Consider the following 12,997-nt stretch of genomic DNA (forward strand, 5'->3'; position numbering starts at 1 on the left):
CTCTCACATCAATGTTTCTCTCTTCCTCTGCCCTTCTACTCTCTAAAAAAAATCTATGGAAAAGCTATCCTCACTCCTTGGGTGACGATTAAAAACAAAATAAAAAACAATAATGATAGCACCAAAATGCTAGTGAGGATATGAAGAAATTGGAAATATATGATGATATAACTGCTCTGGGGAGCAGATTGGCAGTTTCTTATAAAACTAAACATTCATTTGCTATGTGACTCAGCAGTCATACTATTGGGCATTTATCCCAGATAAATGAAGACGTATGTTCCTCCAAAAACTTGTATATGAATGTAGTAGCTTTGTTATAGCAAAAAAACTAGAAAAAAATTCAGTTGTCCTTCAACAGGTAATTGTGGTACATCCACACCATGGGATGATTATTCAGCAATAAAAAGGATCAAATTATCAATACAAGCAACAATTTGGTTGAATCTCAAGAAAATTATGATGCGTGAAAAAAATCCCAAAGTTAAATACTGTATATAATTCCAATTAATATATATATATATATTTTTTTTAAAGTATATTTTTATTGATTTTTTACAGAGAGGAAGGGAGAAGGATAGAGAGCCAGAAACATTGATGAGAGAGACACATCAGTCAGCCTCCTCCCGCACACCCCCCAGCAGGGACGTGCTGGAAACCAATGTACATGCCCCTGACCGGAACCGAACCTGGGACCCTTCAGTCTGCAGATGACACTCTATCCACTGAGCCAAACCGGTTTCGGCAATATATATTTTTTTAAGATTTTAAAATTGGTTTTGAGAGAGAGAGAGAGAAATACTGATGTGAAAGTGAAACATCCATCGATTGCCTCTTGCATGGCTCCTACTGTGTCCACAGTCCATTCCATGCTTTCATGTTTCTGGATCTATTTTGTTCATCACATTCCACATATGAGTGTGATCATGTGATACTTGTCTTTTTCTGACTGGCTTATTTTGCTTAGCATAGTACTCTCCAGGTCTTTCTATGCTGTCTTAAAGAGTAAGGGATCCTTTTTTACTGCTGCATAGTATTCCATGGTGTAAATGTATCATAGGTCTTTTAACCCACTCATCTGCTAATGGACACTTGGATTATTTCCAGATCTTAGCTATTGAAAACTGTGCTGCTATGAATGTAGGGGTGCATTCATTCTTTATGATTGGTGTCGGGTTTCTTGGGATATATTCCTAAAAGTGGGATTACTGGGTCAAATGGCAGTCCCATATTTAATATTTTGAGAAAACTCCATACTGTTTTCCATAATTGCTGCATCAGTCTGCATTCCCACCAGCAGTGTACTAGGCTAAGGTTCCCTTTTTTCCACATTCTTATAGCACTTGTCACTTACTGATTTACTAGAGGCCAGTGCACAGTACTTGTGCATAGGTAGGATCCCTAGCGGCTGCTGGCCGGGGCCTCCCTTCACACCTGTGGTGGCCTGGTGCCGCCCGCTCACCTGCTCCACCATCTTGCTGAGGTCCCGCTCTCGTCAGGGCCCATCAGGGCTGGCAGCACCTCCACTGCCGCTCGCTGCCAGCACCGCATTGCCCACGCCCACACGTTCCACGCCATCTCATGGTGGTCAGCACAGGTCTAACTCCTGGTGGTTTGAACTCCTGCCTGTGGGGACAATTTGCGTATTAGCCTTTTATTATATGCTACAGGTCCGATGCACAAAATCTGTGCAAGGGGCTCGGCCCTCACAGCCTCGGCTTCATCCTGAAGGTCACTGGTCTAATTAATATATTAGCTCTTTATTATAAAGGATTGATGTTACCATTCTGATAGGTGTGAGATGATATTTCATTGTTTCAATTGCATCTCTCTGATGATCAGTGACTTTGAGCTTTTTTTTCATGTTAAAAAATTCTTTTGTTAAGTTGTATTGTTTCCTTATGTGTTTTGGATATTAATCCTTTATCAAATAAATCATTGCCAAATACATTCTCCCATACAGTGGGCTCCCTTTTCATTTTGTTGATGGTTTCTTTTGTTGTGCAGAAGCTTTTTCTTTTGACATTGTTCCAATTTTTAATTTTCTTCTTATTTTCTTTGCCCTAGAAGATGTATCCATAAACATATTGCTATGGAGATGTCTGAAATTTTGCTGCCTATGGTTTCTTCTGGGATTTTTATGATTTCACAATTTACATTTAAGTCCTTTATCCATTTTGAATTTATTGTGTATGGTGTGGTGGACTTTCTACATTTCTTTCTTTCTTTTCTTTTTTTTTTATAAATCTTTATTGTTGAAAGTATTACATATGTCTTTCCCCCCCCCCCCCCCCTATTGATCCCTTTAGCCTGCCCTGCCCCTGCCCCAAACCCCCACTCTAGGTCTTCAGCTTCTTATTGTCTGTGCCCATGGGTTATGCATACCATATATGTATACAAGGTCTTTGGTTGATTTCCTCCCACACACCCACTCTCTCCCACCTTCCCTCTGAGGTTCCACACACTGTTCCATGCTTGCTGTTGGTATTTTAATAGGAATTGCATTAGAATCTGTAGATTGCCTTGAGTAGTATGGATATTTTAATTATGTTAATTTTACCAATCCATGAACACTTGTTTCTGTCTTTCTCTATCTCTTTTTTCAATGTCCTGTAGTTTTCCAAGAACAAGTCTTTTATCTCCTTTAACTATTATCTATTTTAAGAACTTTTTCGTCATCCTAGACTGAGACTCTGTTTCCACAAATAATAACTGCTCACTCCCCTTCTCTCCAACTCAAGCCTCTGTTCTATTTTTTGTTTCTGTGAATTTGCCTATTCTAGGTACCTCAAATAAGTGGAGCCATAAAATATTTGTCCTATGTTCTTTACTTAGCATAATGTTTCCAAGTTTTATTCCTGCTTCTTTGGATTTTGAGGCAGGCATGGCTGTGAGTACATAAAGTTGGGACTTACAGTCTTTCATTAAGCAGAGCCAAGTATTTTAAGATTTTGAATCTGGTCAAAACCAGTTTGGCTCAGTGGTAGAGCGTCGGTCTGCGGACTGAAAGGTCCCAGGCTCGATTCCAGTCAAGGGCATGTACATTGGTTGTGGGTACATCCCCAGTAGGGGTTGTGCAGGAGGCAGCTGGTCGATGTTTCTAGCTTTCTATCCCTCTCGCTTCCTCTCTGTGAAAAATCAATAAAATATATATTTTTTAAAAGATTTTGAGCCCGGACCGGTTTGGCTCAGTGGATAGAGCATCGGCTTGGGGACTGAAGGGTCCCGGGTTCGATTCCGGTCAAGGGCATGTACCTTGGCTGCGGGCATATCCCCTGTGGGGGGTGTGCAGGAGGCAGCTGGTCGATGACTCTCTCTCATCGATGTTTCAAACTCTCTGTCTCTCTCCCTTCCTCTCTGTATAAAATCAATAAAATATAAATAAATAAATAAAAAAGATTTTGAATCTGTATCTATAGCATTAAGTGCAAATAACAGCAGGCACCTCTGATCTTGCTATATTGAGACATCTGCAGCTTCCTGATAGATGATCTTTGTCTAATTCATCTTTTTCATATTTCTCCCTTTATAAGGTAGACCCAATTCAAGATAATGCATATGTGACCTGAAGAACTTCCCATAAGAGTTTTCCAGTAGGCAAATTTGGTATGAGTTAAATGATCTGACACAAAGGAATGTGTCTTTTTTGAGAGACATAGGCTCTTAATAGACTATCCAGATGAATGTAGTGTTTGGTTTCAGATATCTCTATAGTAAGGACCTAATTGACTGGAGAGTATTTGTGGTTTCTTTAGTTTCTAGGAAGATATAGGACAGGTTAGCTGAGTTAACTTTAAGCCTCCATTTATGTGTTTATGATGATTCTTAATACCTTTACCACCCCACCTTCTTTCCTTATGGACTATTTATGGGATTTTATTCTGATCTCACTTGTATTTTTCTTTCCACAGGATGGATAGAATGACAGAAGATGCTCTTCGCCTGAATTTATTGAAACGGAGCTTGGACCCAGCAGATGAACGAGATGATGTCCTGGCCAAGCGACTCAAAATGGAGGGGCATGAAGCCATGGAACGTCTGAAAATGTTGGCATTGCTCAAACGGAAGGATTTGGCAAATCTTGAGGTGTCTCATGAGTTACCCACCAAACAGGATGGCAGTGGTGTCAAGGGCTATGAAGAGAAACTCAATGGGAATCTCAGGCCTCATGGAGACAATAGGATTGCTGGAAGGCCAGGCAAAGAAAATATCAATGATGAGCCTGTGGATATGAGTGCTAGACGGAGGTATGGCTTGGTTCAGCTGTCTCTAGGTATAGGGTTTTCTCATAAATTAAGCCTATGAAAATAGAATGAATTCCAGCGAGAGGAGGGTGTTTTACATATAATCCCCCCCCCCCCTACCCCGCCCCGCCCCGGCCGGTGTGGCTCAATTGGAGTGTCTTCCCATGGACCAAAGGGTCTGAGATTCAATTCCCATTCAGGGACATATCTAGGTTGCTGGTTATATCTCTAATTGGGGCACATTCAGGATCCATTTTTCTCTCTCCCACTCTTCTCTCTCTAAAAACCAATAAGTAAACAAAAACATTTTCAAAAATTATTTTTAAAAAAGTCTTCCCCCCAATGTGTTTTTATTTATTTAAAGAGTGGAAGGGAGAAACCTCGATTGATCTGTGTGTATTAAGAGTTTGAGTTAATGTTTAAATAAGACGTAAGAACATATTGCTTAGATTTATGTACTTCAAACTACAGTGAAGAGCTCAGGGTCTTAAGGAATAAGTGGGAAATGCCATTCTTCATCATCTTAGAGAAATAAGTAGGATTCTTTTTAAAAAAATAAAAAAAATAAAAAAAATATATATAATTGATTTTAAAGGAGAGGGAGGAAGAGATAGAAACATCAATGAATAGAGAATCATTGATCAGCTGCCTCCAGCATGCCCCCCACTGGGGATGGAGTCCAAAGCCTGGGCATGTGCCCTGACCAGGAATTGAGCTGTGACCTTTTAGTTCTTAGGTTGATGCTCAACTACTGAGCTATGCTGGCCAGACACAAGTAGATTCTTTCAAGGCTAGCCCCATAAAGATCAAAACTAGAGTTTTGTTTAATAAATAAGCTCCAGGAGCCCTAACCAGTTTGGCTCAGTGGATAGAGCATTGGCCTGCATACTGAAACGTTCAATTCTAGTCAAGGGCATGTACCTTGGTTGCAGACACATCCCCAGTAGAAGGAGTGCAGGAGGCAGCTGATGTTTCTCTCTCATCGATGTTTCTGACTCTCTCTCTTCCTCTCTGTAAAAAATCAAAGTATATATTGAAAAATATATATATAATAAATAAGCTCCTGGAGAACCAGTGTGGAACACTTAGATTTCAAATTTATTTCTAGATAGTTTCTTTCTGAAGAAAGATACTAAGCAGAACTCTGGCAAATAGATGCAAATTCCATATATATTTACATCTGTAGTGTCAGTCCTCCAGAAGGCCATAGACGTATTTGGCATTGTCCATTCCCTCAAGCCAATGAGAACAGTACCTTCTTTTGCCTTAACTCTTGACAGGATAAGATTATCATGGAGTTGTGATATAACCTCCTTTCTTATAGATCCTCAGATAGCCAGGACCATGTTATTGGTATAATGAGCTATCTCCTTAGCAACATATTAGCTGTACCTGGTGTGGGCATCTAGGCTTTCCTGCCTTAAACCCTTCTTCACCTGTCAAACCAGCCATTTTCTTCTTGCTCCTACTAATGAAACAACCCAGAGGAGAGAGAGGTATAGGGAGAACATTTAGAATTTTAATTTACTCAGTGTGATGAGAACACTCTTATTTCCATTTCTGAAATCTGTGTCTTTGTCTCTGCATCCTTTGTAAGGAATTTAGAAAGGAAAAGTACTTTCGTTCAGGTTTCATCATCACTTACATTCTAGTGTCTTCTTTATCCTACAATTTGAGTTCTCTGTCTTCCCCTGTGTAAATTGGGACAGACCTAAGTTCCCTTGAAGTTTCAAAAACTTTTCTGTGAGCTTTCACTGTTGGACATACCTTAATTTTTTTTTTTCTTTCTGTCTTAGTGAGCCAGACCGAGGAAGGCTAACTCCCTCCCCAGACATCATCGTTTTATCTGATAATGAGGCTTCCAGTCCCCGTTCCAGCTCCCGAATGGAAGAAAGACTCAAAGCAGCCAACCTAGAGATGTTTAAGGTAAAAAAAAAAATTTTTTTAAATGACAGAAATGTTTTTCTTCTTCTATTCTCTTTAATTTTGTAAGTATCCCAGTTCTGCTATTTTTATAGTTACTTGTTAGGTCAAAATAACTACCATTGATGATGCTTTATAAATGACTAGAGGCCTGGTGCATGAGATTCGTGTACTGGGGATGGGGGGGTGAGGTCCCTCAGCCTGGCCTTCACCCTCTTACAGTCAGTACTCCTCAGGGGATGTCCGCCTGTGGAGGGCGGGGGGCGAGGGATCAGGTAAGCTGGCAGTCAGACATCCCTCTTGCAGTCTGGGACCCCTCGCTCCTTACTGCCAGCCTACTCCTCACCTCCAGCCTGCAGCAGAGGCGGGAGAGGCTCCTGACACCACCCCTGTGCTCGCCAGACCCAAGAACACAAAGATAATCCCATCACCACTTTTGCTTCTTGTGGAAGATGAAGGTTTCAGACCTAAAAGAAGGGATCATCTTGCAGGAAGGGACTCTGGGCACCTGCTACCATAGATGATAGTCTCCATGTTTCCTTAGGGGAAAGGCATTGAGGAACGGCAGCAGCTCATCAAGCAACTGAGGGATGAGCTGCGATTGGAAGAAGCTCGACTAGTGCTGTTAAAGAAACTGAGACAGAGTCAGCTACAGAAAGAGAACGTGGTTCAAAAGGTAATGTGCCCTAGAAATAAGGGATTGGGGGGGAAAACTGGATTGAGAATGGGCTGCCCCAGGTAGATTTTTTTTATGTTAAGCATTCGTTTATCAACAAAATCTTGTTCCCCCCACCCCCTTCATTTTCCCTCCTGGTCAGTGGGAGCTTCACACTGACAATAGTTTAAGTGTAGAAGTGGCCGAAACCGGTTTGGCTCAGTGGATAGAGCGTCGGCCTGCGGACTGAAAGGTCCCGGGTTTGATTCCGGTCAAGGGCATGTACCTGGGTTGCAGGCACATCCCCAGTGGGAGGTATGCAAGAGGCAGCTGATCTATGACTCTTTCTCATTGATGTTTCTAACTCCCTATCCCTCTCTCTTCCTCTCTGTAAAATATCAATAAAATATATTAGATAATAATAAAGTGTAGAAGTGTACCACCTTGCCACTGTGGCTCAATTTGTTGAGCATTGATCTATGAACCAGGAAGTCACGATTCAATTCCCAGTCAAGGCACATGCCTGGGTTGTGGGCTGGATCCTCAGTAGGGGGTGTGCAGGAATCAGCTGATTGCTGATTCTCATCATTGATGTTTCTAGATCTCTCTCCCTCTCCCTTTCTCTCTGAAATCAATAAAAATTGGGGGACGGGGCAGTATAGAAGTGTACCAAATTTATACCTCTTTAGCCTTTTATAACTGTCTCATTTTCTATTCTCTTTCCCAGACTCCAATTGTACAGAATGCAGCATCTATTGTTCAGCCATCTCCTGCTCATGTTGGTCAGCAGGGCCTTTCCAAGCTTCCCTCCCGGCCTGGGGCCCAGGGGGTTGAACCTCAGAATTTAAGAACATTACAGGTATGTGACCCATAGTGGGATCTTACTGTCAGAGGGCCATGAAACAGGTGGAATTACTTCAGGCAATCCTGTTGGTCCTTTATGGCCTGATTTAATCTACAGTAGGATGAATAACCCTCATCTTTCCACTCTAGTTTTTCTTCTCTAGAGAAGGTTTTTAGTTTGTAGGGTTAGGTAGCTTATAAAAATAAAATAAAAAATTTAAAAAAAGGCCAGGGAATTTCTAGTGACTAATAAGGGTTTACAGTGATAGTAGACTTATTCTATATTTCTACTTAGCTATGTATTATAAACAATGTCTTCCCGTTAACATTTTGTGGAGCATTTTATCACCTATGACTAGTTCTTTTCCTCTTCTTCCCTTTCAGGGTCATAGTGTCATCCGTTCAGCAACCAATACCACCCTCCCACACATGTTGATGTCTCAGCGTGTTATTGCACCAAACCCAGCCCAGCTACAGGGTCAGCGCGGCCCGCCTAAGCCTGGCCTTGTACGCACCACAACACCCAATATAAATCCTGCCATCAATTACCAACCGGTAAGAGAGAGCCCTATGTGGTTACACAGAAATCTTTTATTTGCTTTCCCTGTTGAAAGAACTGTAGGTTTTACATTTTTGGACTGAGAGAAACTAAGACAACAAGGATAATTTTTATGGGACTTGGACAACTATCCCAAAAAGTGGAAGCATTGAGGGAATTATATGAAAGTAGAGGTGGAGAAAAGAGATTATACAGTAGAGCATAATAAATTAAAATTATCTAGAAAAAAAGTCTCTAGGGAATATTTTTATTTTTCCCTTAGCAGTTCTAGCTCAGTCACTATCATTTTTCTTTCCTATGTCCTGTAGTTTCTTTTCAATGAAGAAATTAGACACCTCCTGTCTTTTTCTTAGTTGGGGGAAGCTAGGTAGTCTAAACTAAGATCAAATAATGTTCTCTGCCACAAAAACAAGAATTGGTCCTTTCTCCCATATATCATCACTGAACCTATACTAAATCTATTCCAGCAGTCAAGTTCTTCTGTTCCCTGTCAGCGCACAACATCCTCGGCCATCTATATGAATCTTGCCTCCCATATCCAGCCAGGGACCGTGAACAGAGTGTCCTCACCACTTCCCAGCCCCAGCACCATGACCGATGCTGCCAACTCACAGGCTGCAGCCAAATTGGCTCTTCGCAAACAGCTGGAAAAGACACTCCTGGAGATTCCACCTCCTAAACCTCCTGCTCCCTTGCTTCATTTTCTGCCTAGTGCAGCTAACAGCGAGTTCATCTACATGGTAGGCTTGGAAGAAGTCGTACAAAGTGTTATCGACAGTCAAGGTAAGACTTTTTTTTCTCTCTAATCAGTCTTTTTATCTAAGCAAGAGGTTGCCAAGCTTGGTTGACATAAGCAGAGTATCAGGATATTGTGTGATATCAAATAACCTCTTCTTACTATAGTGTAATTTGTGTCTCTTGTATATTTTTGCAGTGTATTGTTTTTAAATGGTGCCTAGCATAATTCGATGTCTAGAACACTTTTTTTAAATTTTTAAAAAATATATATATTTTATTGATTTTGTTCAGAGAGGAAGGGAGAGAGACAGAGAGTCAGAAACATCGATGAGAGAGAGTCATCGATCAGCTGCCTCTTGCACACCCCCTACTGGGGATATGCCCGCAACCAAGGCACATGCCCTTGACCAGAATCGAACCCAGGACCCTTCAGTCCCCAAGCCGACGCTCCATCCATTGAGCCAAACCGGTCCCAGCTAGAACACTTATTTTTTAAGTTAAATTGTTTTTTGTTGTTGAGTTGTACTTTTTTTTTTTTTTTTTTAATTGATTTCAGAGAAGAAGGGAGAAAGAGATAGAAACATCAATAATGAGAGAAAATCATTGATCAGCTGCTTCCTGCACGTCCCCTCACTGGGGATTGAGCCTGCAATCAGGCGTGTGCCATGACCTAGAATCAAACTGTGACCTCCTGGCTCATGGTCCACGCTCAACCACAGAGCCAAGTTGGCCAGGCTACAACACTTATTTTTAATATCAGTGATTATGGGCATTGTGCTACATTATTATATTCAGTCCCTGTCATGAAGTAATTAAGCCTGAATTTCTAAACATACAAGTTTAGGGGAATACCTGACAGTAAAGTGTCAGAAGGGCTCAATATTGGCTAGAAATAGATCATAAAGTGAGTCATTTAGACACTAATAACTAAAAGTTATAAACACGTGACAAGGATAAATGCAATCTGAGGTAAAGTGATGCTAAGAAGCAAAAGTGTTGGCTGAGTTAGCTGGAGTCCTTTGAATCTAAATTGGCACTTTTTAAAATGGTAATAAGAAATCAGAAGACGGGTTCTTATGCCAGTTTTGTTATTTAGGAACTATGTTTCTTAGTACCATTCCCATTTACAAAGGAGCAAACGAAATCTATCTGAATTCACTGAAGTTATGCTGTTACAATCAAAGGAAATAAAGTATTTTGTAGAGTATTATTTTTGTAGAGTCTCTTTCTTAATTCAGGAAAGTAAACTCCTGGAAAAAGATTCCTTTGATGAAGAGAAACAAGATAGGAAATGTGAAACCACTGATTATTATTCTTGTTGGCATCTAGGCAAAAGCTGTGCCTCACTTCTGCGGGTCGAACCCTTTGTTTGTGCCCAGTGCCGCACAGATTTCACCCCTCACTGGAAGCAAGAGAAGAATGGTAAGATTCTGTGTGAGCAATGTATGACCTCCAACCAGAAGAAAGCTCTAAAAGCTGAACACACCAACCGGCTGAAGAACGCTTTTGTTAAAGCCCTACAGCAGGAACAGGTGAGAATTATGACTTCTCACCAGCAACTTGTCTAGGTTGGGTTGTCCCTAAAGATAATTACTTCTAAATTAGAGAAGCTATCTATGTGATCCTCACAGTCCTGGTGGTCTAGGTTTCTGGATTGAAGTTCCTAAAACCTGGAGGCTTTGGTTCCCCTTTTTCCTACTTAACCATTCTTTTTCCCACTTCCATTTGATTATTTCTGATTAGATAAGAGCACAGTGAGTGATATATAATGACTTGAGACTTGCCTTTCCCTAATAGCACTTAAGAAATTTCTTCTCAACTTTGTTTCCTCCTCACACAAATGGATTTTAATGGGAGGGGTTTGTATTTGGAAATCTCTTTGAGAGAAGTAATTATCTGCAGTCCATATTTGACGAAGAAATGACAATGGAAAGAATAGATATAAACTAGCCCAGCGAAGACTAGTGGGGCTAGAGTGTGAATACCACCTAAAGAATCAGTAAAATGACTCTATCTTGAAGAGGGGAGTATGTGTTGGGAAACTCACTCATATTCTTTTCCCCATCAGACCCTTTCCAGAACCTCTGGAAAATGTTAGGAATCAAAAAATAAAATCCCAGTAACTCATCAACCTTAGGTCAGCTAATTAATAGGTCAGCTCATCACCACTACCCAGCCAGCTTCTGAAAGCCAACTTTCCAGGAGGGAGGGGCCCCTTAGTCAGTGAAACATGCTGGCTACTTGTACCCTAATATCTTAGTGCATTGTGCCCCAGCATCGTACCCCACCAAACTCTGGCCTTTTTTATATCCCTTCAACTAGCTGGCAGCAATAGAAATAAGACCTCTAGGTTTTCTGGTTAGGAAATTGGGTGCTGTCCTGCCCAATTTGACCTGATGACTCCCAACAGGAAATTGAACAGCGATTACAGCAGCAGGCAGCCCTCTCCCCCACTACGGCTCCAGCTGTGTCCAGTGTCAGTAAACAAGAGACCATAATGAGACATCATACACTTCGGCAGGTGAGGAATTATCTCAGGGTTTGTCAGCTCTTTATCCCAACTGGTTTTTCCTTCTTCGGGAAGTCATAATCCTGCACTCTCATGTTCTTACTCCCCCGCTTAAACTTTCCCTATGAAAGAGTTGTGATGAACTGTCTCCTCATCGTTGCAGGCTCCACAGCCCCAAAGCAGCCTCCAGCGTGGCATACCCACATCTGCCCGTTCCATGCTTTCCAACTTCGCACAGGCACCCCAGCTATCTGTGCCAGGGGGTCTCCTTGGGATGCCAGGTAAGAAGAGTTGATCTGAGAACTTTTCTCAGGGGTGGGTTAGTACCCAATTCTATAGCAGCACCTTTAAGTAAATTGTTCCTTCTTCCCTCTTTTTTATATGGCAAATTTTTAAAAATATTTATTAATGAAAGCATTACATATGCTCCCCAATGCTTCCCTTTTTTTTCCCATTGACCCCCTCCACCCGCCCTTACCTCCGTACCCTAGGCCTTCACCACCCTATTGTCTATGTCCATTGGGTTGTGCATACATGCATACAAGGTCTTCGGTTGATTACCTCCAGCCCACTGACTCTCCCCAGCCTTTGCTCAGAGGTTTTGCTTCTGTTCCATGCTTCCATGCCTCTGGATTCACTCTGTTCTTCAGTTTATCTTGTACTTGTCTTCCTCTGACTGACTTATTTCACTTAGTGTGATACTCCCCAGGTCCCTCCATGCTGTCTTAAAGGGTAAGAGATTCGTTTTTTTTTTGTTTGTTTTTTTTTTACTGCTGCATAGTATTCCACTGTACCACAGCTTTTTTTATCTACTCGTCTACTGATGGATACTTGGACTGTTGCCAGATCTTAACTATTGTAAAGTGTGCCGCTATGAACATAGGGATGCATAATTCTTTCTGATTGGTGTTTTGGGTTTCTTAGGATATATGTCTAGAAGTGGGATCACTAGGTCAAATGGCAGTTCCATATTTAACTCTTTGCACTCCGCTGTCCCCTCTCAGGGGACATTGCAGTTTATTAGTGATTACGGGGAATTGAGTTATTTCAACGCACGTGTCCGCCGCAAAGTGGCGTCGAGTAGCTGGTAGCCAATGTCCAGAATGGTTCGGAGTGCAAAGGGTTAAATTTTTGAGAGAACGCCATACTGTTTTCCATAATGGCTACACCAGTCTGCGTCCCATCAGCAGTGTACTACTAGGGTTCTCTTTTCTCCACATCCTCCCCAGCACTTGTCTTTTGTTGATAGTAGCCATTCTGACAGGTGTGAGATGATATTTTATTGTTTTAATTTGCATCTCTGATGATCAGTGATGACTTTGAGCATTTTTCATATGTGTCTTGGTCATCTGTATGTTCACTTTGGAGAAGTGTCTTTTTAGGTCCTTTGCCTATTTTTTAATTAGATTGTTTCTCTTCCTTTTAAATTGTATTAGTTCCTTATGTATTTTGGATATTAACCCTTTATCAGATATATCATTGCCAAATATGTTCTCCCATACAGTGGGCTCTCTTTTCATTTTGTT

At 41.3% G+C, this 12,997-nt stretch overlaps 1 protein-coding gene across 4 annotated transcripts in view; it reads left to right on the plus strand.

Annotated features, from left to right (window-relative positions):
• The window catches only part of GATAD2B (GATA zinc finger domain containing 2B), a 66,374-nt gene that overhangs the window by 46,984 nt on the left and 6,393 nt on the right, over nucleotides 1–12,997 (plus strand). For 2 of the 4 annotated variants that reach the window (XM_036441726.2, XM_036441727.2), the window contains 9 exons: nucleotides 3,912–4,247; nucleotides 6,041–6,170; nucleotides 6,712–6,843; nucleotides 7,550–7,681; nucleotides 8,050–8,220; nucleotides 8,692–9,007; nucleotides 10,292–10,494; nucleotides 11,373–11,483; nucleotides 11,635–11,752. In XM_036441726.2, coding sequence (XP_036297619.1) covers nucleotides 3,913–4,247; nucleotides 6,041–6,170; nucleotides 6,712–6,843; nucleotides 7,550–7,681; nucleotides 8,050–8,220; nucleotides 8,692–9,007; nucleotides 10,292–10,494; nucleotides 11,373–11,483; nucleotides 11,635–11,752 — 1,648 coding nt within the window. In that variant the 5' untranslated portion in view covers nucleotide 3,912. The remainder of the gene's footprint in view (nucleotides 1–3,911; nucleotides 4,248–6,040; nucleotides 6,171–6,711; nucleotides 6,844–7,549; nucleotides 7,682–8,049; nucleotides 8,221–8,691; nucleotides 9,008–10,291; nucleotides 10,495–11,372; nucleotides 11,484–11,634; nucleotides 11,753–12,997) is intronic. The other 2 variants (XM_036441728.2, XM_036441729.2) reach the window with 2 other exon arrangements.

The sequence above is a fragment of the Pipistrellus kuhlii genome, unplaced genomic scaffold, assembly GCF_014108245.1.
Source record: "Pipistrellus kuhlii isolate mPipKuh1 unplaced genomic scaffold, mPipKuh1.p scaffold_m20_p_18, whole genome shotgun sequence".
Classification (NCBI taxonomy): domain Eukaryota; kingdom Metazoa; phylum Chordata; class Mammalia; order Chiroptera; family Vespertilionidae; genus Pipistrellus; species Pipistrellus kuhlii.